At 42.6% G+C, this 26,152-nt stretch overlaps 1 protein-coding gene across 2 annotated transcripts in view; it reads right to left on the bottom strand.

Annotated features, from left to right (window-relative positions):
- Positions 1-2,323: 2,323 nt before the first annotated feature.
- Positions 2,324-26,152, bottom strand: part of Ocln (occludin) — a 64,202-nt gene continuing 40,373 nt past the window's right edge. For both annotated transcript variants that reach the window (XM_042691107.1, XM_042691106.1), the window contains exons 5-9: positions 24,975-25,126; positions 18,396-18,611; positions 8,109-8,280; positions 6,230-6,271; positions 2,324-3,224 (exon numbers count right to left, since the gene is read on the bottom strand). In XM_042691107.1, coding sequence (XP_042547041.1) covers positions 3,123-3,224; positions 6,230-6,271; positions 8,109-8,280; positions 18,396-18,611; positions 24,975-25,126 — 684 coding nt within the window. In that variant the 3' untranslated portion in view covers positions 2,324-3,122. The remainder of the gene's footprint in view (positions 3,225-6,229; positions 6,272-8,108; positions 8,281-18,395; positions 18,612-24,974; positions 25,127-26,152) is intronic.

Here is a 26,152-nt window from a genome sequence, read left to right as displayed (position 1 = left end):
TAAAGCCTTCCTTGTTTGTCCTTTCAGGTAAGAGTTGGCAATGGTAGCTGAGAAGGTAGATCAGTGGTAGAGTGCTTGCCTTGCACACATGAGGCCCTAGGTTCAATTCCTCAGCACCACATAAGCAGAAAAGGCCAGAAGTGGCAATATGGCTCAAGTGGTAGAGCTCTAGCCTTGAGCTGAAGAGCTTGAGGGACAGCGCCCAGGCCCAGAGTTCAAGCCCCATGACTGGCAAAAAAAAAAAGTTAAAAGACTGTAGATTAAGGAGTAAATGAAGTTTTGTGAGTATGGGTAGATATAGTATTAACTGTAAATACCAGATATATTTACCATGAATGTTGGACTTTATTTTTAAAAATACAAAGCACATATGACAAAAAATTATCAACTGTCATTTCTGGGTGGTAGGTTTCTGCATGTTTATACTCTTCAGTATTTTTCTTTTTTGTCAATAATGGGACTTGAACTCAGGACCTAGAGCTTTTGCTCAAGGCTAGCACTACCACCCTGAGCCACAGCGCCACTTCTGGTTTTCTGGTGGTTAATTGGAGATAAGGGTCTTACAGACTTTCCTGCCCTGGCTGGCTTTGAACCACAATCCTCAGATCTCAGCCTCCTGATCAGCCATGATTACAGGCATGAGTTACCAGTGTCTGTCTCTACAGTATTTCTTTAAACTTTCAAAGCAACATGGAAAACATCTGATCTACTTTCATGTGAAAATCACACAATGAGTGTTACTTTATGGGGGAAGTTTCCTTTTTCAGTTGACTTATTTTTCCACAAGCAATTTCTTGGAACAAAGGATTATTAGCAAAAAATAGAAGCACAATACAAACCATGGAAAATCAATAGAAGCTACTTCCTAATCTAAATATTTTGGTGCCAATACTGGGGTTGAATTTAGAGCCTGGGCACTATCTCTTGGCTCTTTTGTATAAGTCTGATTGGTGTTCTACCATTTGAGCCAAAGCCCCATTTCCTGCTTTCTGCTGGTTAATTGGAAACTGGAGTCTCATCAACTTTCCTGTTTGGGTTGGTGTTGAACTGCAAATCTCAGATATCAGCCTCCTAAATAGCTTGGATTTCTATGTGAATCACCACACACAGCCTAAATTTTAACCTTTAACATTTACTCTAAAGTTCTTTTCCAGAGTAGGAAATGGTGTGAGTTCTCAAAGTCAGAGCTAATTATAGCTAGCCCTCATAAACTAAGTCAGGAGTGACAGAGAACACCCTAATTCCAGGACACCTGAAGCAGGATGATCTCAAGTTCAAGACTAACCTGGACTACATAGAAAGATCTTGTCTCAACAAAACCAAACCAAACCTAAGTACAATGACTTCTAAGAACATAGAATTTAGCTAGGCACCAGTGGCTCATGCCTGTAATCCTAGCTACTCAGGAGGCTGAGATCTGAGGATCTGTGGTTGTAAGCCAGCCCCGGGCAGGAAAGTCCATGAGACTCTTACCTCCAATTAACTACCAGAAAACCAGAAGTGGCATTGAGGCTCAAGTGGTAGAGTGCCTGCCTTAAGCTGAAGAGCTAAGTGATAGCACCCAGGCCCAGAGTTCAAGCCCTACAACGAACAACAACAAAACAAACTAAGAATATAGAGTTTAAAATTTACATTAAAATCAGTGAATGTGCTCAAGTTTCCTTTCCATTCATGTGATTCCAAAACCATTTTCTGTAGCTTACAGAAAAACTCAACTTTTTCTTCAATTTGAAGAAATGAATCAGTGTTACATGAAAACATTTAAAAGTTTATGAAAAACCGGGCTGAGTATGGCTCAAGAGATAGATCTGCCTATCAAGCACAAGGCTCTGAGTTTAAACCCCAGTAACACCAAAAAAAGTTATACAGAAAACAATCCAAACTTGTATACTAAAAATAATGTACTGGTCTCTGAATTGCTTACTGAAGCTTAAAGATTAAAATAATAAAAATAATTGTTGTATACCGGCACAGGGCTTGAACATAGGGCTTCATGTTCTTGCTTGGCTTTTTCACTCAGCCAAACTTCTACTTCTGGCCTTCAGCTGCCTATTTGGATATAAGAGTCTCTTAAATTATTCTCTTGGGGCTGTCTTTGAACCACAGTCCTCAGATCCTAACCTCCTGTGTAGCTAGGATTACAAGTGTGAGCTACTGATGCCTGGCTACTTTCAGATTCATTAAACTTCTTCCAGCTGAAGAAAAGACTGAGCAATCACAAACTGGTACAACACTGCAAGTTTTGAAACAACAGAGACAACTCCTGCACAGACTTGTCCACAGCTCAGTGTAAGCAGCACTAGTGCTATCAAGCCAGTGTATTATAGGCAGGGAATACCAGGCTTAATATCTTACAAAATATATAAAGATCTTGAGCATTGCTTTGAGATACAATTCAAGTCACAATTATAATTGAATACTTTCATCTAATGAAAGGCCTACTTGGTTAAAAAAACATGTAAACTAAAAAACAGAAAACTATTTAGAAATACATACAATTCTAACCACAAGTTTAAACTTTGATTTTTAAAAAGTATATATTTACAATCTTTAAAATTCACATCTGTTACATTTACATAACCTTAATTATTAGAAAACAGGAGGACAATTAAAAAATATTTATACAATAGGAATAAAATCAATAAGAAGTAGAACACAGTATTTACTAAAATAAGCAAGTCAGGGACTTGCTAATTAGTGAGTTATAAAACAACCAAAACCACAAGTTAAGAAACATGAAATTTCATTCAATGCAGGGACCCAGTTTTTACTGAAGAAGAATGATTAGAAGGGTTACCTGGAGGGCTACAAGGAATATTAAATGAGGCTGCCTGTGAGAGAACACTTTGTCTACAAGTGAAACTTCCTCTCTGGCTTAAAAACCTTAAACGGCATTTTGTTCTTAATACAAGAACCAATATTTAAGCAATAAAATCCTTAATTGGAGTGTTCAGCCCACTTGATGATTAAAAGCTATTTATAAAATGTTTCAATACTGATGATATTAAAACTACCAAAACTATGTAATAATCATAAAGTTTTGGCTTCCCAGGTTTGAGTCCAGTTTTCCTTCTGAGAAAAATGCAGACATCAGAAAGACATTCTTCAATCCCTCCAGCCTTCTATGTTTTCCGTCTGTCATAATCTCCAACCATTTTCTTGATATGTGACAATTTGCTCTTCAATTGTTTGCAGTAGTTTCTCTTACTTTTGTAATCTGCAGACTAAAGATGGGGAAATGAATCACATAAATTCAACAAACTAAAAACATGTCTTCTGAGAAAGAAGGTGAACCAAAAAACAAAAACAAAAAGCTAGTCATCCAGGATGATGAGGGTTAAGGTTAGCCCCACAGAGGGTCTCTTTGTTCAATGCTATTTCCTAAGCAGGATTTCACCAAGGAAGCACTCGTTTTTAATAGGGTGTTAAATCACCAAGACATTTAGAGGGCCTTTCTGCTAACACCTAAGAAAAAAATTTTTAATCAGTAAATAGTCAACTGGGCCAAGTGAAACTGAATGGGAGATAAGAGAGCAAGTTTTAGTATCAAACCTTTCAAAATGCTTATTAAAAAACCTAGATGTCGGCTGGGAAGGTGGCTCAGTGGTAGAGTGTTTGCCTTGCATGCATGAGGTCCTGGGTTTGATTCCTCAGCACTACAGAAAAAGTAGTGGCAGAAAAAGCCAGAAGTGGCACTGTGGCTCAAGTGGTAGGGCTCTAGCCTTGAGCTGAAGAGCCTTGAGAGACAGCGTTCTGGCCCAGAGTTCAGCCCCATGACTGAAAAAAAAAGCCTTCTTATATGATTGAGTTATAAAGATTTTTAATAATAGGGGCTGGGAAGGTGGCTCAGTGGTAGAGTGCTTGCCTTGTATGCATGAGGCCCTGGGTTGGATTCCTCAGCACCATAAGCAGAAAAAGCCAGAAGTGGCACTGTGGCTCAAGTGGTAGAACGCCAGCCTTGAGCTGAAGAGCTGAGGGACAGCACCCAGGCTCAGAATTCAGACCCCATGACGGGCAAAAAAATAAAATAGCTGGGCACTGGTGGGTCACGCCTATAATCCTAGCTACTCAGGAGGCTGAGATCTGAGGATAGTGGTTCAAAGCCAGCCGGAGAAGGAAAAGGAGAAGGAAAAGTCTGTGAGACTCTTATCTCTAATAAACCACTCAGAAAACTGGAAGTGGCTGTTGTGGCTCAAGTGGTAGAGTGCTAGCCTTGAGCTGAAGAGCTAAGGGACAGCTCCCAGGCCCAGAGTTCAAGCCCCATGACCAACAAACAAAAACAAACCTTGATGTGAGTGGGTGCCGATAGCTCATACCTGTAATCTTAGCTACCTAAAGCTTATCTCCAACTAACCTGAAAAAACAAAATGGAACTAGAGGCATGGCTCAAATAGTGCACCAGCCTAGAATGGACAAGCTAAGAGAGAATGAGAGGCCCTTAGTTTAAGCCCCAGCACTAGCACAAAATTATAAGATAGAATAAAACAATGATGCTAGTAATTTTAGTTTTAAAACAAGCCAGGTATTAGTGGCTCATGCTTGTAATCCTAGCTACTGAGCAGGATGAAATATGAGGATCACAGTTCAAAGACAGCCTGCGTAGGAAAGTCTATAACACTCCAATTAACCACCAGAAAACTGAAGTGGTACTGTGGCTAGCCTTGAGCAAAAAGAGACAGCATGCAAGCCCGGAGTTCAAGCCCCACAGCTGACAATAAATAAAGTTTTAATACAATGTCTTTGAATAAATTAGGTCATGAATGCCTCATAATGCCAAGTGCCTACAAGGTCATAGAGTGGCAGAGGCTGAGTTGTTCAGAGGCACAACCTTCCTGGAAAGCTGTGTGCCAGAATCTACTAAGTTGGGACATCTGCTAGGCCATCATGCAATTCCTTCCTAACCCGACACCATTCTAGTGTGTGCACACTATAAAATACATTACACGTCAAAGCCAAAAGCATGTTCACTCTGTACGGACCAGGGATTGAGAGAGGTTTTAATCATAAGATCTAACACTGCAACAGTAATAAAAATAAATGGACCACAATTACAAGCCCAAACAAGCATGGTTCTCACAAACACAACACTGAGCAAAGAAAACCACAAACAAAATACATAGTGTATGATTCCATCTATAATCTACTAGAGAAGGGGGGGGGGTGTGGAAAAATGGAGGGGAGTAATGGGTGGAATTGTCAAGGACTCTCAAAAATGGACTCAATGTTATCAGACACCTTGTATTCATATACTGTTTTGTAGAATAGGAATTTATTTGTACAACTATTTAAAGAAAATAATAATAAAGGGGCTGGGAAGGTAGTTCAGTGGTAGAGTGCTTGCCTTGCATGCATGAGGCCCTGGGTTCGATTCCTCAGCACCACATAAGCAAAAAGAAAAAAGCCAGAAGTGGCGCTGTGGCTCAAGTGGTAGAGTGCTAGCCTTGAGCTGAAATGCTGAGGGACAGCACCCAGGCCCAGAGTTCAGGCCCCACGACTGGACCAAAAAAAAAAAAAAAAGAAAATAATAATAAAAAAATGTTTAAAAAATGGGCTCATGGGCTGGGAAGGTGGATCAGTGGTAGAGCGCTTGCCCTGCATGCCTGAAGCCCTGGGTTTGATTCCTCAGCACCACATAAGCAAAAAGAAAAAAAAGCCGGAAGTGGCGCTGTGGCTCAAGTAGTAGAGTGCTAGCCTTGAGCTGAAGAGCTGAGGGACAGTGCCCAGGCCCAGAGTTCAGGCCCCATGACCGGATCCCCCCCAAAAATGGGCTCAAATGTAGCGGGGCCCTGGTGGCTCACGCCTGTAAACCTTGCTACTCAGGAGGCTGAGATCTGAGGATGGAAGTTCAAAGCCAGCCCAGGCAGGAAAGGTCCTTGAGACTCTTATCTCCAATAAAACCACCAGAAAACCAGAAGTGGCCCTGTGGCTCAAGTGGTAGAGCTCTTGCCTTGAGCCGAAGAGCTCAGCGACAGCGCTCAGGCTAAGTTCAAGTCCCATGACCAACAAACAAAATAAAACCTGGAAGTGGTGCTGTGGCTCCAAGTAGTAGAGCACTAGCCTTGAGCAAAAGAGTTCAGGGATAGTTCAGGCCCTGAGTTTAAGCCCCACGACTGACCAAAAAAAAAAAAAGGGGGGGGGTATCTTTTTTTTCTATAACCATGTCCATCTCTAGAATATTCAAAGTCACAGTAAAGATTAAATAAAGCATTTTATAATCCAGGATACTTACTCTTTTTACTTGCTTCAATCTATTGTATTCATCAGCAGCAGCCTGTTAATGAGAAATAGACAAGGACATGTTTAGTTGGGCACTTGAGTCAGGCTCTCTGGTAGCTCACTCCTGTAATCCTACCTACTCAGGAGGTTGAGATCTAAAGATTAAGGTTAGAAGCCAGGGTGGGTAGGAAAGTCCAGGAGACTCTGATCTCCAATTAACTATCAGAAAACCAAAAGTAGAGCTGTGGCTCAAAATGGTAGAGAGCTAGCCTTGAACAAAAGAGCTCGGGGACAGTGTTCAGGCCCTAAATTCAAGCCTCACGTTTAAAAAAAAAAAAAAAAGCAAGCCGTGATCTGAGCTACCAATTAACTCCTACCTGTATGTTGTTTGTTTTTTGGGGGGGTCCAAAGAGACTGAGGATCAAACCCAGGGCTTGAACATTCTAGGCAGTCCACATACCACTGATCAATACCTCCATTCCTCCCCACTAACTAGTTACTAATGTGGTTTCCTACCTTTCAAGTTTCATTACCTACCAGTGACAATTCCTTTAAAAAATTAGGTATATTAACTGGGAATATGGCTTAGTGGTAGAGTACTTGGCTAGCATGCATGAGGCTCTGGGTTTAATTTCTCAATACCACATAAACAGAAAAAGCCATAAATGGTGCTGTGGCTTAAGAGCTAGCCTTCAGCAAAACAAAACAAAAAGAAGCTCAGGGACAGTGGCCCTAAGTTCAAGCATCAAGACTGGCAAAAAAAAAAAAAAAATTAGGCATGTTAATACAAGATTTCTATCAAGTTTTCCTTATGGCTATAATCCTGCACCCATCCCCTTCTATGTGGAAAATTTTTAGCCACCACTTCTGAGTGCAACCTTGCCTAAATTCTTCAGATAGTATTTGTTCTCTAAAGATCTAGTTACATAGGGCTTTCCACACTTACTGCTATACACCTTCAGTCACTTTGGCACTGACAGTTACTTAGATATCATGTTCCTAGAATACAAACTCTGGGAAGAGGGACACAGGTTTTGTCTATGGCACTACTATATTATAAAAAATACAGTAAGTGATCTATAAATGTTAACTGAACAATACAGAACAATACAGATGGCTCATGTCTGTAATCCTAGCAACTGAGGGGGCTGAGTTCTGGCAGACAAGTCCTGAAACCTCTTTTTTTTAATTAATTAATTTATTTTTATTTATTTATTTTTTTTTGGTCCGGTCATGGAGCCTGAACTCTGGGCCTGGGCACTGTCCTTCAGCTCTTCAGCTCATGGCTAGCACTCTACCACTTGAGCCACAGCACCACTTCCAGTTTTTCTTCTTTGCTTATGTGGTGCTGAGGAATCGAACCCAGGGCCTCATGCATGCCAGGCAAGTGCTCTACCACTGAGCCACCTTCACAGCCCTCCTGAAGCCTCTTATCTCTAATTAACCATTAAAAGCAGGAAATGGAGCCTTGGCTCAAGAGGTAGAGTGTCAGCCTTTTTTTTTTTTTGGTTGGTCATGGGGCTTGAATTCTGGGCTTGGGCACTATTCCTGCACTCTTCAGCTCAAGGCGAGTGCTCTACCACTTGAGCCACAACCACTTCTGGTTTTCTATTTATTGGAAATAAGAGTCTCACGGACTTTCCTGCCTGGGCTTGCTTTGAACTTCCATCCTCAGATCTCAGCCTCCTGAGTAGCTAGGATTACAGGCATGAGCCACCAGCACCTGGCTGAGTGTCAGTCTTGAATGGGAAAAGCTAAGCAAGAGAGGAAGCCTTGAGTTCAAGTTCCAGTACTGGCATTAAAAAAAAAAAAATCTAGTTCAAGCCCCACAACTGACCCCCCCACCAAAAAAAAAATCAGATTCTATACATAAACATTAGGCTTGAATTTACCATGTAGTCTTCACTCTCTTCTCTATAGTCATCTAATTCTTTATCAAGTCGAGAGAGTTCCTTATTGACCTCATCAAGTTCTGCTTGTAAACTCTTGTATTCATGCAGGCCAGTGTCAAAACTTCTCTTGTAGAGTTGTCTTTGTTGATCTGAAGTGATAGGTGGATATTCCCTATGAAATGAGAGAGAGAATGACTATGTATTTTTCACAGATATAAAATCAGTGTGCTTCCTAAAGGTCATAAAGCTGGTGGTGAGGTATAGAAAAATCACATTCTCATTTTTTTTTTCATATGATAAGGGATGTAGAAGACAAAAAAAAATTCTATTGAGAATAACAGAAAGGAAACAATGAAATTGGTTCCCAAGCTTAAAAAAAGAAAAAGAAAAAAAGGGAGTGATTAGCTGAGTATAGTGGTACTATCTGTAATCCCAGCTACTTGGGGGGAGGGAGGTGTGGAGGGTTAGAGGTAGGAAGATCACAAGTTCTAAACCAGCTCAGAAGAAGTTATTTATTTATTTAGGGTCTGGTCGAGGGGCCTGAACTCTGGGCTTAGGCGTTGTCCCTCAGCTCTTCAGCTCAAGGCTAGCACTCTCAGAAGAAGTTATTGAGAGACTATCTCAAAAATAAAATATAAAATGGCTGTGGTGGCTCATGCCTATAACCCCAGCTTCACAAGAGACAGAGATCAGAAGGATGGTAGTTCAAAATCAGCAGGGCAAAAAGTTGGTGAGTCAATATCAACTAATAGATGGAACATACTGGCATGTATCTTCAGCCCCAGCTCTGTGGGAGACCATGGGTAGGAAGAAGGAGCACAGACCAGGAAATGCCCTATCAAAAAAAAAGGAATAGAGTGTGGCGCATGTGACAGAGTACGCCTGGCAAGCATTGGCCCTGAGTTCAAGCCACAGTGCCAGCAAACCAAATAAGAGGCCCAGCTCAAGCAGTGGAGCGCTAGCCTAGCCATGTGTGAAGCCCTGAGTTCAATCCCTTGTACTACAAAAAAAGGATCTCACTTATGAGGCCAGCCTAGGCTACATGAAGACTATTTAAAAACCACTGACTAGGAGCCGGGCTCCAGTGGCTCACGCCTATAATCCTAGCTACTCAGGAGGCTGAGATCTGAGGATCACGGTTCAAAGCCAGCCAGGGCAGTACAATCCATGAGACTCTTATCTCCAATAAATCACTAGAAAACTGGAAGTGGTGCTGTGGCTCAATCAGTAGAGCACTCGCCTTGAGCTGAAGAGTGCAGGGACAGCGCCCAGGCCGTAAGTTCAAGCCCCACAACTGACCAAAAAAAAAAAAAAATTTGACCATGAACATAGTTCAGTGATAAACACTTGCCTGACATGCACAAGGCCCTAGGTTTGATAGCCAGCAATACCCAGAAAAAGAAAAGGGAAAGAAAGCCTACACTTAAAAAAAATATTATTTCTCATTTAAAAAACAAAACAAAACACAAAAACCTTGCTCAGGACCTGACCAAGATGGCGACGGGGCAGTAGGGAAACGCCACAGCTCTCTCCAACCAAAAAGAGAGTTCGAGTTCCAACCTTTAATCTCCCCAAGAGACCGACAACAACAAAAAGACGAACACTCAGAGAAAAACCAGAGGTGGAAAATAACAAAAAAAGAAAGAGAGGAAAAGAAGAATTTCAGAACAGAGAAGAGCGAAGACCCCTCCCCCAACCTTTACTGGCCGCGCGGCAGTGCGCCAAGCCGCCGGCCAGCCGGCCCGGCGGGGGCTGCCGGAGCCACAGAGACACAGGGGGCTGCTTGCAGATCACCAGGTACCGGATTGCAGAACAGCGGATCGCCAGGAACAGAGAAACCTACCAGCCGGGAGTCTCCAGGAGGATCCCACCCCACCCATCACTCTCCACCGGAGTGGAGAGGCTCCATCCCGCCAAAGCCGCCCGGCACCAGCAGCGCCACAAAGGGACCTGTCGCGATCGCAACGACCCGGCGGGGGGCCGCCCAACCCAGCCCGCAACCACCCCAACTGAACTTGGACTGCAACAACAACTGACGGACTGCAACAACAACTGACGACCTACAGGGTGAGTACCCATCAGGGGACAGGGAATCCATCAAGGGAGACCAGAGCTGGAGGGAATCCCCAGACCCTGACCTAGACTCCCTACCCCAACACCCGGACCACAGGACCCACTAAAACTGGGAACTGTTCGAGAGCCCCACCAGCCGGTGGAGCACACTCTGCTGGCCAGGCCAGAGCAAGAGCGCCCTGGGAAGGGAGCTTAAATGCTCAAGCCAGGAACAGTGCCCCTGGGTCAAGACTACCAACAGTAGAAGAAATTTGAACTGTGTCCTCCAGGCTGCATAACCAAGGTGGTATACACATTAGCACAGGCCTAACGAGCGCGCTCCAGGCTGGGGCCGGAACCAGGCCAGGGGACCGGCGCCTGAACAAAGCAAAAAGGGTCAGAAGTGGGGCTGTGGCTCAAATGGTAGGGTGCCAGCCCTGAGCTGAAGAGCTGAGGGACAGCACCCAAACCTAGAGTTCAAGCCCACAACCAGCCCAAAACAAACAAAAACACATCAGGAGCCCATAGCAGACTCCAGTATTTGGGAGAGTGCATCCAGAGCATCTGATCTTCCCAAGAGCACCCGCAGGAGCAAACACAAGCAGTCTAGGCTGCTCAACCCTTCCAAAGGCGGGAATTGCTACAGCAGAGAGCTGAGAATCCTAAGTGAATAGCAGCTGGAAATAGGCTCCCAACAGAATCCAGATCAGACACAGACTCTCTCTACCAATAGAGAATCAGCAACCAAGCAAAGACAGACACACCAAAACAAGATTGAAGAGCAGTCTCCTGAACCCCCATGCGAAAATCACAGAGAAAAATCACAAGGTTTACCACTACCCAGGACAGCAAGCTCACCTCAAAAGCCAGCAGCCACGCAGGGGAGAGCCCCAGTGGGAGCAAAGCAGGAATGGAAGACAAAAACTACATCCAAGGGTTGCTGGAGGCAATGACTCAAGAAATAAAGCGAGAAATGGATCAGAAATTGAAAGAGCACAAGGATGAACTATCAAAAGATATACAGGATATCAAACAAAAATTGGATGCAAAAATAGAAGCTGCACAAACCTCAGTAAGAAGTGAGATAAACGCCAAATTAGAGGTAATGCATACTGATATCACCTCATTGAGAGGTGAGATCAGTACTCTGAGAACCAACATTGAATCCATAAAGGGATCCATTTCCATCATGCAAACCACAATAGAAGCCACGGTCAACAGAGTGAATGAAATGGAAGGTAGAGTGTCAGATACAGAAGACAGAATACACCAACTGGACCAAAAAGTGACAGATATGGAAAAATCACTCAAATTAAACCAAAGGGAAATTCAAGAGCAAGCAGATAATGCTAAAAAATTTAACCTTCGCATAATCGGAGTGGACGAAGGTGAGGAATTCCAGAGCAAGGGAATGCAACACCTATTTAACAAGATAGTCAATGAAAATTTTCCCCACCTCAAAAACGACCATCTTAACTACATCACAAAAGCTTATCGAACACCCAACAAGCAAGATCCCAGGAGAAACACTTCTAGGCACATAATAGTAACAATGATGGATCTGAATAATAAGGAAACAATCCTGCATGCAGCAAAAATGAAGAAGGAGCTATACTACAACGGGAAAAAAATTAGAATCACTGCAGATCTCTCCACACAAACAATGAATGCAAGAAAAGCCTGGGAAAGCACCATACGAGCCCTGAGAGCCAATAACTGCCAACCCAGACTGATATACCCGGCAAAGCTAGCATTCACATTCGATGGAGAACTGAAAACTTTTAATAGCAAAGAAAAACTAAATGAATACATAAACATTAAGCCAGCATTACAAAGAATTCTAAGAGGGGGGACACAACCTGAAGAAAGCAACCAGGAACTGGGACCTGCCCCAAACAGGCATTACTCAAAGTCTAACTGAGCAAGCACAGGAGGAAAGGAAAGAAGAAAAACTTAGGAAAACGGAATGGCAGGGACAACAATGCATCTCTCTATACTTTCTCTTAATATAAATGGGCTGAATTCGCCAATTAAAAGAAAACGAACTGAGGACTGGATCAGAAAACAAGACCCATCCATCTGTTGCCTTCAGGAGACCCACCTCTCAGCCAAACATACAAACAAACTCAGAGTGAAGGGGTGGAAAAGGATCTACCAATCAAATTCCCCCAATAAGAAAGCAGGTGTAGCTATCCTGATATCTGACAAAATAAACTTTTCATTAAAATCAGTACAGAAAGACAAGGACGGACATTACATATTAATAAAGGGAACAATCCAAGAGGAGGATATAACCATCATCAACTTATATGCCCCAAATATCGGTGCACCCAGATATGTTAAACAAATGCTCTCAAACTTACAGAATAAAATAGATCCCAATACGATAATACTAGGAGACTTTAACACGCCACTCTCACCAAAGGACAGGTCTACCAACCAGAGGATTGGCAAAGAAGCTACCGAATTAAGTGAGGCCATACTTCAAGCGGAATTAACTGACATCTACCGAGTATTTCACCCTAAAACAACACAGTACACATTCTTCTCAGCAGCTCATGGAACTTTCTCCAAAATAGACCATATCATAGTTCATTCAAGGAACTTAAGCAAATACAAAGGGATCGACATAATCCCCTGTATCCTATCTGACCACAGTGGAATCAAGCTAGCTCTCAATAACAAAGCATACCGCAGAAATTTCTCTAATACATGGAAATTGAACAGCACACTCCTTAACAAGGCCTGGGTAACAGAAGAGATCAGAGAAGAAATAAAGCATTTCCTAGAACTCAATGAAAATGAAAACACCTCACAAAGAAACTTGTGGGACACAGCAAAAGCAGTCCTGAGGGGCAAATTTATTGCCCTCAGTGCCCACATCAAGAGAATGGAGACAGACCAAGTAAATAATCTCATGTTGCAACTAAAACAGCTAGAAAAACAAGAAAAAATGGGACCTAAAGCTACTAGACGAAGCCAGATAACCAAATTGAGAGCAGAGATTAACCAATTAGAAAATCAGAAAACCATAACCAAAATAAACCAAACAAAAAGCTGGTTCTTTGAAAAAATAAACAAAATTGATGGCCCGTTGGCAAGATTAATTAAAAAAAGAAGAGAGGAAACCCATATTAATAGGATTAGGGATGCCACGGGAAACATCACAACACGTACCCAAGATATCCAAACAATTCTAACAGACTACTTTCAAAAGCTATACTCTCTAAAGGAAGAAAATCTGGCGGAAATGGATGCATTTTTAGAGAAATACAAGTTACCCAAACTGAGCAAAGAAGAAGTTAACCAATTAAATAAGCCAATATCCTATAATGAGATACAGGAAGCTATCAAAAGTCTTCCAACAAAAAAAAGCCCAGGACCAGATGGATTCACAGCAGAATTCTATAAGACCTTTAAAGAAGAACTAATACCCATACTCCTCAAGCTCTTCAGAGAAACAGAGAAGGAGGGAGCTATCCCAAACTCATTCTACGAAGCCAATATCACACTCATCCCCAAACCAGGCAAAGACCCAACCAAAAAGGAGAATTACAGGCCAATCTCCTTGATGAACACAGATGCAAAGATCCTTAACAAGATTCTAGCTAACAGAATCCAGAAACACATAAAAAAAATAATACACTATGATCAGGTAGGCTTCATCCCAGAGACACAGGGATGGTTTAACATACGTAAGTCAATAAATGTAATCCAGCATATCAACAGAGCCAAGGTCAAGAATCACATGATTATCGCCACAGATGCAGAAAAGGCCTTTGATAAAATTCAACATTCATTCATGCTAAAAGCTCTGGAGAAAATAGGAATAGAAGGAACATTTCTAAAAACAATAAAAGCCATTTATGACAGACCAATAGCCAATATTATACTTAATGGGGAAAAGCTACAACCAATCCTCCTAAAAACAGGAACAAGGCAAGGATGTCCACTGTCTCCACTCCTCTTCAACATAGTCCTAGAACCCTTAGCCAGGGCAATAAGGCAAGAAAAAGACATTAAAGGGATCCGCATAGGGAAAGAAGAAGTGAAACTATCCCTTTTTGCAGACGACATGATACTATACCTCCACGATCCCAAAAACTCCATCCCCAAACTTTTAGAAATCATAAGTCACTTCGGCAAAATAGCAGGATACAAAATAAACCCACAAAAATCAGTTGCCTTCCTATATACTGATAACGCACAGGAAGAGAGGGAAATAAAGGGAGCAACCCCATTCACAATAACCTCCCAAAAAATAAAATATTTAGGAATTAACCTAACCAAAGATGTAAAAGAACTATTTAATGAGAACTATAAAAAGTTAAAGAAAGAAATTGCAGAAGACACTAGGAAATGGAAAGACCTCCCATGCTCCTGGATAGGCCGACTTAATATAGTAAAGATGGTGATACTTCCAAAATTAATATACAAATTCAATGCAATTCCTATTAAAATCCCAATGACGTACATCACTGAAATACAGAAAACAGTCCAAAAATTTATATGGAACAACAAAAGACCTAGAATAGCCAAAACAATTCTAGGGGATAAAGACAATATGGGAGGGCTATCCATGCCGAACTTCAAACTCTACTACAGAGCTATAATCACAAAGACAGCATGGTACTGGCACAAAAACAGACCCGAAGACCAATGGAACAGAATAGAAGATCCAGATATAAATCCACAGGCCTACAGCCAGCTGATATTCGACAAAGGAGCCAAAGACATACAATGGAAGAAACACAGCCTCTTCAACCGCTGGTGCTGGGAAAACTGGGCAGCCACATGCAGAAAACTAAAAGTGGACCCCAGCCTATCACCATGCACCAACATCAACTCAAAATGGATTAAAGACCTTAACATTAAACCTGAATCTCTGAAACTACTGCAGGACAGAGTAGGAGAGACACTTGAACTAATAGGCACAGGAAGGAACTTCCTGAACAGAGTCCCAGGGTCACAACAAGTTGGAGAGAGACTCGACAAATGGGACTACCTTAAAATAAAAAGCTTCTGCACAGCTAAATCTATCGCAACTAAGCTAGAAAGACAACCAACTAATTGGGAAAAAATATTTACCAGCAATATATCAGACAAGGGGTTAACATCCTGTATATACAGGGAACTCAAGAAACTAATCCCTCCCAAACCTAACAAACCAATTACTAAATGGGCAAGGGAACTAAAGAGGGACTTCTCAAATGAAGAAATAAAAATGGCAAAGAAACACATGAGGAAATGTTCATCATCCCTGGTGGTGAAGGAAATGCAAATAAAGACAACCCTGAGATACCACCTTACCCCAGTCAGAATGTCCCACATCCACAAATCAGCCAACGACAAATGCTGGAGGGGATGTGGAGAAAGAGGAACCCTATTACACTGCTGGTGGGAATGTACACTTATACAACCACTTTGGAAAGCAGTCTGGAGGGTCCTTAGAAAGCTAAAGATTGACCTCCCTTACGACCCAGTCATACCACTTCTAGGCATCTACCCTGAACAACAGGAACCAATATACAAGGACACGTGCACCTCCATGTTTATTGCAGCGCTGTTCGCAATAGCTAGGATATGGAAACAACCTAGGTGCCCCACCACAGATGAATGGATCCAAAAATTGTGGTATCTATACACAATGGAATATTATGCAGCCATTAGAAATGACAAAATAATGGCATTTGCAGGGAAATGGATGGAGCTAGAAGGAATCATGTTGAGCGAGGTAAGCCAAGAACGAAGAGACAAACGGTACATGGTCTCCCTCATAAGTGGATGCTAAATCCAAAATGTTAGTGATACGACAAAACTAACAGGACTTAAGAAACAAAGAACTCCCGCTCATCTGGTTGAACCACTACTAAATATCCTCATGCTGCTGATCACAAATATGGTATATAACATGTGAACACTGTTATATATTACAGACTGTGGTAGACAATTTGCTCCAGGGAAGTTAGAATGAACTTGTGACTTTGAAATTATGTAATCATTTAATCACAATCAAAAAAAAAAAAAAAAAAAAAAAAAAGAACCTCGGGGAAGGGAGGGAGGGAGGGGATGGTAGGGGGAAAACAATGGAGGGGGGTAACAATGTTCAAGAGGAAGTGTACTCATAACCTCACTCATGTAACTGTGACCCTCTGTATAGTAGCTTTACAATAAAAAAAAAAAAAAAAAAAAAAAAAAAAAAAAAAAAAAACCTTGCTCACCATTTTAGGAATGAAACTGGAAATTACTTATGAACTTCAAGGTTCTGGGATAGGAACTCGTTTATTCTTGGTACATGAGATCGGGAACACTTATGTTTAGTCTTTAGAGGAATTCTGGAGGCTGGGCCTGTTTTTGATCGCTGCAGAGCAGCTGGCAGGGAGTGGCTGCTTCCTACTACCACCAACAGTCTTCAGACCAGCTTATTTATTTACTTTTGGGTTTGTTTTTCCTAAGTGGAAAGAGCTTCTTATTTTGTCCTCTCTTTATAAAAGCAGACTTTAAAAACGTCCACTGGGGCTGCGGAGGCAGCTCAGTGCTAGCACACGTGCTCAGTATGTGGCACGCCCTGCTCAAGGTCCTGCACAGCAGCATATAAAAACTTGTGCTGGGTAGAGAAAGATGTTGGCAGCTCATGAAAATGGCAAGAAGGAAGCTGGAATTCCATACGATGTGCCCCCTTATACATGAGGAGGCTGTGCGCCCACAAACCCCTGGGAAAATGAGCTGGGTCACAGGAAGAAGTTTCATAAGAATACAGAATTTCAAATCTTAGATTCAACTGTCTATATTTTCATCATATGGGAAGAAGAGAGTAGATGAAAAGGATTTCAACAATTTTCCAGGATACAGGTTACAGACAGATGGCGACCCCTGGCCCAAATCTTAGGGAAAAGGAAAATGAGGCATCATAACCCTCACTGAGAAGGGGATTTCAAGCTACTGGGGCCCCACCTAGGCCCCCAGCAGTCCTGAGAGGCCATGTGTTCCCCATCCCCACTGCAAGCATTTCTCACGTGTGTCCTGCTCCCAGTACTAGGCACACAATGGCTGAAATTCATTCACACCTGTGTGTATTTGGTGAAATAACTAGAACTGACCATAGATGCCAAAGAATCTACAACCTTGGCTAGAACACTAAACTGTTACCTCAACTATTTAGGAAACTCTTTGCCAGAGTTCTTTGGAATTAAACTTTAAAAGAAACAATGGATCTAGTAGCCAGTAGATCATGCCTGTAATCCTAGCTACTTAGGAAGTTGAAATCTGAGGATCAGAGTTCAAAGCTAGCCCAGGTAGAAAAGTCTGTGAGACTCTTTTTTTTTTTTTTTGGGGGGGGGGGGGGGGGGGGTCCGGTCATGGGGCCTGAACTCTGGGCCTGGGCGCTGTCCCTCAGCTCTTCAGCTCAAGGCTAGCGCTGTGCCACTTGAGCCACAGCGCCACTTCCAGCTTTTTTCTTTTTGCTTATGTGGTGCTGAGGAATCGAACCCAGGGCCTCATGCATTCAATGCAAGCTCTCTACCACTGAGCCACCTTCCCAGCCCGTCTGTGAGACTCTTATCTCCAATTAACCACCAAAAAGCTGGAAGTGGAGCTCTGACTCAAGTCTACTGGTAGATGAAAAAAGCCTTCAGTGATAAAAAGCTAAGGGACAGTGACTAGGCCCTGAGTTCAAGCCTCATGACTGGCACAAAAATGAAGGAATGAAGGAAGGAGGAAGGGAATGGAAGAAAGAAAGGGAAGGAAGGGGAGAAGGGGAAGGGAGAAGGGAAAGGGAGGGAAGAAGGGAGAGAGGAAGCAAGGAAAGATGGAAGAAAGGATGATCTTATCAGGAAGGCTTAACATAAAGATAATTGCCAAATAAAATGCATATCACTCTGATCCGGTAAGGTTAACTCCTGTGCTTTTGCATTTATTTCAAAGCCTTTCTTGGGTGACTAGTGGTGGATGGCAATGATGAACCCTACACCCTCTGTGTCAGGAAGCTGAAAGTGTGCATGACACAAATACAGTCACATAGACCCAACCCATCTTCCTTCCACCTCAGTTTTCATTACAAAAAGGGCACCAATTAAAAAAAAAAAAGTCACGACCCCAAAATGGGTCTCCAGCCCTGGCTGGAGGAGTGTGAACTGGCCCCACGGAGGCTAGTTTCAGAGGCAGCAGCTCTAACTCTGGTGGATCCTGTGGATAACCAAGACGGCAAGGGGCTCCAGGAAAGAGAGGAGACATTACCTGATCCAGTCTTCCTCCAGCTCATCGCAGGACTCGCCGCCCGTCGTGTAGTCTGTCTCATAGTGGTCTGGCTCTGTTCTCTTTGACATTCCTGCTCTTCCCTTTGTGAGGGCCCTTTTTGAAGGTGTTTCTAAGTTACCACTGCTGCTGTAACGTGGCTGCCTGAAGTCATCCATGGGTGAAGTCAGGGGAAGTTCCTGAGCCACTTCAGGCACCCTAATGAAAAAACAGTCATTGTGGATTGATCACTGGGTGCCTCTTGACTGGGCAGCACACTGCCAGCACAAGGCCAGCAATTACAGGCACCTGGAGACATAGACGGGAAGGCAATCACTGGAGAGGTTCAGATGCCCAGTTTCCTGTGTTAAGAATACTCAGAATACTCAACACACAGATAGTAGCTTTCAAGTTCTGAAAGGGGCCCCATCTCAAAAGAAAATAGATCTCTGATGGCCTCCTAGGAAGTTCAGTCTGAGTTGTAAGAGGTGTTTATCTGCCCTGAGAACACTTATGCCGCAAAAGGCCATCTGGAAATAATCACCTGATTATTTCCTACAGGTTCTTCCAGTTCCATGAGATGCTGCGTGGGGAAGAGGCTACAGCTTATCAGAGATGCACACTTTGTAATATTAATCTTGTGCTTCCAGAAATTCTCCTTTAAACACAAAGTTTGAGAGAGTGAAAAAAGACTAAAACTGGAAACTAAAACACACACACACACACACACAAAACTAATGACCTGTAATGAAGTATATGGGTTATTAAAACCCAGGTACAATGCTGGGTATGGTGGCATGCTTGTAATCCCAGTACTTGACAAACCAAAGCGGAGGACTGTACATTGCAAGACTGAGACATAGAGTGAGTTTTGGAGTTCTTTAGGTATTAGGCATCTTTCAAAACTTGCAATGTTAAAGCCGGGCGCCGGTGGCTCATGCCTGTAATCTAGCTATTCAGGAGGCTGAGATCTGAGGATCGAGATTCAAAGCCAGCCCGGGCAGGAAAGGCCGTGAAACTCTTTATTTCCAATAAACCACCAGAAAACTGGGAGTGGCGCTGTGGCTCAAGTGGTAGAGCATTGGCCTTGGGCTGAGGGACAATGCTCAGGCTCGGAGTTCAAACCCCATGACCTACAAAAAATCCCCCAAAACTTGCAATGTTAATATTGAGCATAGATAGAAAGGTTATCATACACTTATTTTTATAATGCAGACTACTTCATGCTCTATCTAATTTTCATTTGTATCTAACTTTTTGTTGTTGTTGTTGGTCATGGGACCTGAACTCTGGGCCTGGGCACTATCTCTCAACTTTTCAGCTCAAGGATAGCGCTCTACCACTTGAGCCACAGCACCATTTCCAGCTTTTTCTGCTTATGTGGTTCTGAGGGATTGAACCCAGGGCTTCATGCATGCAAGGCAAGCACTCTACCACTGAGCCACCTTCCCAGCCCCTGTATCTAATTTTCATTGCATGTAATGTTTCTGTCATAAACTGAAAACAATGCCTGCCAAACATTGGGACAAGAGCAAGTAAACTCCTGAGTAACAGACATAGATTCCTCTTTTTTCTGTAGTAGGAAGGGCAAGAACAAAAAGGAAAAGACCAAAGACAAGGGCTGAGAGGAAAAGTATTCAAATCAACTGTGTGAGTGCTCTGCAGCTTTTTCTTTTCTTTTCTTTTTTTTTTTATTGTGAAAATACCATACAGAGGGGTTACAATTACAAGGGCAAGATAGTGAGTACATTTCTTATCAAGCATTGTTGCCTCCTCCTTTGTTTCCCCTTCCCATCCCTTCCTCTCTCCACCCCCACTCTGCAGCTTTTTCTTCTTTCTACTGTTCAGGGTTACTAGTTCTAGGTGAACCACATCTACTTGGCTTTCACTGCTGTCACAGATTTTCCTTTCTTTTTCAATTTATTTTTTGGTGCCAGTACTGGGGCTTGAACTTACAGCCTCAGGCCTCACACTCTCTAGGCTTTTTGGCTCTGCTGGTGCTCTATCATTTGAGTCACACATCCAGTCTAACATTTTGCTTGTCAATTGGAGATAATCGTGTCTGGAAGATTTGTCTGCCCTGGCTGTCTCTGAAAGGAAATCCTCACATCTCAGCCTCAAGAAACTAAGATTATAGACATAAACCAGCAACACCAGGCAACAGCCAAACATTTGTACACACAGTTAATTTCTTGTAGACCACTAAAGCTTTGAAGACTGTGTGTTATTGGGGTGGGAGGTAGTGGTATTTATTTCTTCTTTCCAAATTTACTCAGGTAACAATAGCTTTGTGTGTATTGTTAAATGCTACTTCTAGTAGAGGGAAATGTGACTTTTTCCACTAGTCAGTAAGTAACACATTCTTAGACTCCCAGCCAAAACTACCAGCTACTATGCATCTTGCTTTGTTTGAAGTAGCAAAACAAAAACTTTGTTTTTTTTGGGGTCCGGTCGGTCGCGGGGCCTGAAGTCTGGGCCTGGGCGCTGTCCCTCAGCTCTTCAGCTCAAGGCTAGCACTCCACCACTTGAGCCACAGTGCCACTTCTGGCTTTTTTCTTTTTTCTTATGTGGTGCTGAGGAATTGAAACCAGGGCCTCATGCATGCAAGGCAAGTGCTCTTCCACTGAGCCACCTTCCCAGCCTAAAACAAAAACTTTTTTAAAGGGAGCATCTCTCTCTGAGAGGTTGGGAAGCTAAAGGACAAACAAAAGTAGAAAAGGAAGGCGGGAACCAAAGCAGATCACCTGCCAAAATTCTGTGATGTTAGATATTGATCTTATAAATCTTTATCTTGGAAAAGTTTTCCACCTTTCCTCTTCCTATCCTCTAAAACTACACAGTCATAGACTTAATCAATCATGAAAGCTAGAAATAAAATGTTTAGCAAAATAATTTTTACAAACCAAGAGTTACAGGAAAGCAGGCACAAGTGGCTCACACCTGCAATCCTAAGTACTCATAGAAGGTTCAAAGCCAGCCCAGATGGGAAAGTCTGTGAGACCCGTATGTCCAATTAACCACCAATGTGGAGATGTGGCTCAAGTGGTAGAATGTTACAGTTGAGCTAAAAAGTCAGCAAGAGCCAGAGGCCCTGAGTTAAAGCCTCAATAAAGGTATTCAAATTTTAAAAAGTTGTAAGGTATGTGAAGTCTTCATAACCATAAACTCTACCTTTAGAGACAAATCCTCTGAGGAGAAAATACATGCAATGGAGAAGAGGTAACTAGCTGCCTGCACTCACGGACAGGTGTTTGTTCTCAACCTTGGACTCCAGAGAGAGTCACCCTAACTCTTACACCCCCTCCACATTCCTTTGCTGCTCCTATCAGGGCCTGCCTCTTGGTGTGCTTGTGGACTTTCTCCCAACTCTGTTTTGTAAGTGTATGAGAACATAAGCTTGGTGTTTCCAGAGCACCCAGCTCAGTATTGTGCAAATGGCAGGGGTTTCAGTTAATCTCTGAATTGAAGAAGAGACTCGCAAGGATCTTCCCTTTATGATGACACGGTCTCGGTGGAGGAAGATAAACAACAGTGATCAACATCAGTGCAGTGACTATCTGAATGAGGCTCATTACATATGTGGTATTTGAGAACTGCTACCATCACTAGAGGCATAATCTGAGACTTACCAGTCACAGAACTCCTCCTGGCCATGGAATGACAATGACCCAAACGGACAAAGAATTCTTTGTGATGTGGATGCTTTGTGAAAGGAAACTTCATTTTCTCAAAACTAGGCTGGATGATGAGTGCAGTTTGGGGAATGTGGCTGGCCAACCTATCACAACAGAGGCTGTGCGGAGAATAGAACTAAGCTGCCCACACATGAGCGAGCGCCTCTGGACTGTGCCATGACCGAAGCTACCTGTATCTTCAGGTCTTAGAATAGCCAGTGAATTCCTCTTTTTGCTTAAGCTAATTTTAACTGCACTTTACATTTTTACACCTTGCCGACAAAGTCCTAACAGTGTACCCTGAAACAAGAAGAAGAGCCTGATGGGGAATCAGGGCAATGGTCTCCTTACACAGAGGTTCTGCTTCTTTCACCATGGCCTTAGCAGTCCTGTGTGCAGGCCCCTGACATCACATCACCATGAACAATTATGTTTGGGGTCCCTAGAAATGACATCTGCATCTTTCACTATGGCCTTGCGCAGTCCTGCATGGGAGCCTCTGGATATCACATCATGGTCCACTGCAAGCAAACAACAGCTGACTGAACCCCAGAAGTATGTGTCCTTATGGGTAACTAAACACAGGGGCTAAACAACACATGGAGAGCTCACGCAGGCTATGTGGAACCTCTGAGTTTAGGGAATGTCCAATGAAATTGAGTCAGGTAGCTCTCTCCTGGAGACACCTTACTAACCCCTGCACAACACACACCCCATGGGACTCCCTCCCTTGGGCACTCCTCCCATCTTGCAGGCATTGTAATCGGTTGCTTTTTTTTTAGTAAACCTTAGGTGTTTTGCTTCTCCTCTGTGTCTGTGGATTCATTCTTTGAGACCACAGAGACAAAGGACCTAATCTAGAAGCTGCAGTATTCTGCAGTGTTTCTACCAATAATTGGTCTCATTTGGCTCTGTAAGGAGCTAGTCTGACTCCAAAGCTCTGCACTGCAGCAGCATCCAAGTGGCTTGATTTACAAAGGTTATTTCACCATAGGTGTGGACAGAAGGGAGAGTACCTATAGCGACCTGCCAAATTCACTTAACAAGAGTGGAATGGTAACCCTGTTCAGCTAAACTCAGGTGTTCTTTGGTACAGGATTCATTTTAATTGGCACACTGCCTTGAAATTGTAAGGTGTCAGACATTATGACACATAGAAGGAAGCAGATGTGAGAGTAATTAGCATGCAATTACACTTTACATAAAGTCCAATAACATGCTAAACTAACAGACGGTGATAAACATCAACTATAGTGGCTGCACTGGTATGCAGTATGGGTACATGATGGAGAAACAGCACATAAACTGAGATTTCACACCCCCAGTGTGGGAAGGGCCTCACACAGTAAGACACACCAGATGCTATGGTTTGAGTGTTCCTCCAAGGTTTTGTGTTGAAGGCTTGGTCCTTATCGTAGCAATAGTGGATTGTGTGGCCCTTCAAGGGTTCATTTAGTAGAAGGCCTTTAGAAGAATGAGATTAAGGTACTTCTCTGGAGAAGTTTGCTTTTTTTAAAGAAGTTTATTTTTTTTTTAAAGAGCAAGCCCAGGCTATACAGTCTGGCTTCCCGGTGATCTCTCATTACAGCCTCATTCTTCCCTTTTTGATGCCCTGGACAAAACCCTCACTAGAATCAAGCTGATGCCAGTGCATGCTCTTGAATATCCAGACCTGTGAGCTAACTTCTTTATGAAGTCAGCCTGCATAGGGTATTTTGTTACAGCAAAGAAAAACATGTACTAATAATAAACCACAAGTCTGGAATTCCAATGTAGTTATCTAGTTAAATGGATGTGCATATGATTAGGGTTAACAAACATACATTCTGCCCTTCAATTCATGAGATCTAATAACTACAAGCAAATAGAGAGACCAAGAACTATATTTGCCATTCCTTCTACTATCACCTAAATCTCAATCGAGAAATAAGAGAGACAAGGACCCAGAATCTTTTTTTTTTTTTTTTGCCAGTGCTGGGGCTTGAACTCAGGTCCTGGGCACTGTCCCTAAGCTTCTTTTTACTCAAGGATAGAACTCTACCACTTGAGCCACAGTGCCACTTCTGGCTTTTTCTTTTTTTTTAGGGGGGGGTGGGGGGGGGAGGATTCGGTCGTGGGGCCTGAATTCTAGGCCTGGGCACTGACTCTCAGCTCTTCAGCTCAAGGCTACCACTCTACCACTTGAGCCATAGCGCCACTTCCGGCTTTTTTTTCTGCTTATGTGGTACTGAGGAATTGAACCCAGAGCCTCAAGCATGCAAGGCAAGCGCTCTACCACTGAGCCACCTTCCCAGCCCATTTCTGGCTTTTTCTGTATATGTGGTACTGAGGAATCAAACCCAGGGCTTCATGCATGGTAGGCAAGCGCTCTACCACTAAGCCACATTTCCAGCCCCAAGTACCCAGAAGCTCATTCCTTGCCTGCTAATTAAATTAGCAAGCGAGAGGCACATTTCCTCTAGGAAGGGAAGAGGATACTATCCTCCTCATCCAAGTTTTCCATGGAGCACTTAGGCCACTACCAACAGAGCAAAGGTATCTGGCTCCAAAAAAGGACCAGTGTCCACATTTTGTGTGTACTGTTGGACCTAGTTTAAGAAGAATAGCACAGGGCTGGGAAGGTGGCTCATTGGTAGAGTGCTTGCCTTGCATGCATGAGGCCCTGGTTCGATTCCTCAGCACCACATAAGCAAAAAAGAAAAAAGCCAGAAGTGGCACTGTGGCTCAAGTGGTAGAGCACTAGCCTTGAGCTGAAGAGCTGAGAGACAGCGCCCAGGCCCAGAGTTCAGGCCCCACAACTGGACCAAAAAAAAACAAAAACAAAAAAGAATAGCACAATACAATTCATTGTAAACATAGGAAATACTTTTTACACTTTTTCTCCATCAAATAAGTGGATGCTACTTACAGTGGCGTTGACTTATAGGAAGACTCTGGATATAACCGCTTGCCACCATTCACTTTGCCATTGGAGGAATACGCCATTGCACTATCAACTCCATCCACGTAGTCAGATGGCGGTGGGGGCATGTCTTGTGTGCCTGCAGATACATTTTTAACCTAAAGAACAACCCCAAGAGGCATGGTTATTATTTACCTTGTAATTTTAAAGAGGAGAAAAATGGAAGAAAATTACTGCATACTAAAATTGGCTTGGCTCATTAAATACTATTTGCTTATAATGACGGCATCCGTTTTTTTTGGTGATGAGTACTGGGGATTCAACAGTCTACCACTTGAGCCATGCTCCCTAGCTCTTTTTGCTTTTGTTAATTTTTTTAATAGATTCTCTCATGTATGATCATTAAACCTGGATAGTGATTCTGTTTACTCTAGGATGTAGAATAGTAGCTAGGATGACAGGTCTATCACCACACTCAGCTTTTTATTATAGGTTGAGATGGAATCTTACTAACTTTGTGCCCTGAACCATGATTTTCTCAATTTCCACCTCCCAAGCAGCTAGGATTACAGCAGGTGTGAGCCACTACACTTGGACTTTTCAATTTTTAAATTTGTTTATATGGGTTCTCACATACTTTTGCCTGGGTCTGCCTCCAACCATGATCCTCTTATTGCTTCCTGAGTAGCTGGGATTATAGGTGAGTGCTACCATGCCAAACAATGATTGCTTTTTTATTGTTAGTATTAACAGTCAACCATATTTTCATAAACAGTGCTATTGCTAGACTATAATGTATTAAGAGTAGGAAAAATTCCCACCAGACTCTCATCCTGATGTAAAGAGGCAGAATGATTATCTGTGGTAATTGTCCCACCCACCTACCCTCCTCTGTATTAGGAAGACCAGGTCATCTTTTCTAGACCAGGTGAGAATTTTCATTTCTAATGAGCACTCAGGTAATGCTGACACCACATTTAGGGAATCACTATTCTAAGACAGGAAACATTAGTATATGGGTTCTTCCTGTCATTTATTTTTAGATACTAAATATTAAAACCACAGAAGAAATTAAAGAATCCAAACTGATTTATGCTATAGCTTTTTTTTTTTTAATAAGTAATCTGTTTATTCTCCCCTAGCATACATTTTCTTTTCTTTTTCTTTTTTTTTTCTTTTGCCAG

The sequence above is a fragment of the Dipodomys spectabilis genome, unplaced genomic scaffold (genome assembly GCF_019054845.1).
Source record: "Dipodomys spectabilis isolate Male_0828 unplaced genomic scaffold, ASM1905484v1 ptg000140l, whole genome shotgun sequence".
NCBI lineage: Eukaryota > Metazoa > Chordata > Mammalia > Rodentia > Heteromyidae > Dipodomys > Dipodomys spectabilis.
This window is presented reverse-complemented; position numbering and strand designations above follow the sequence as displayed.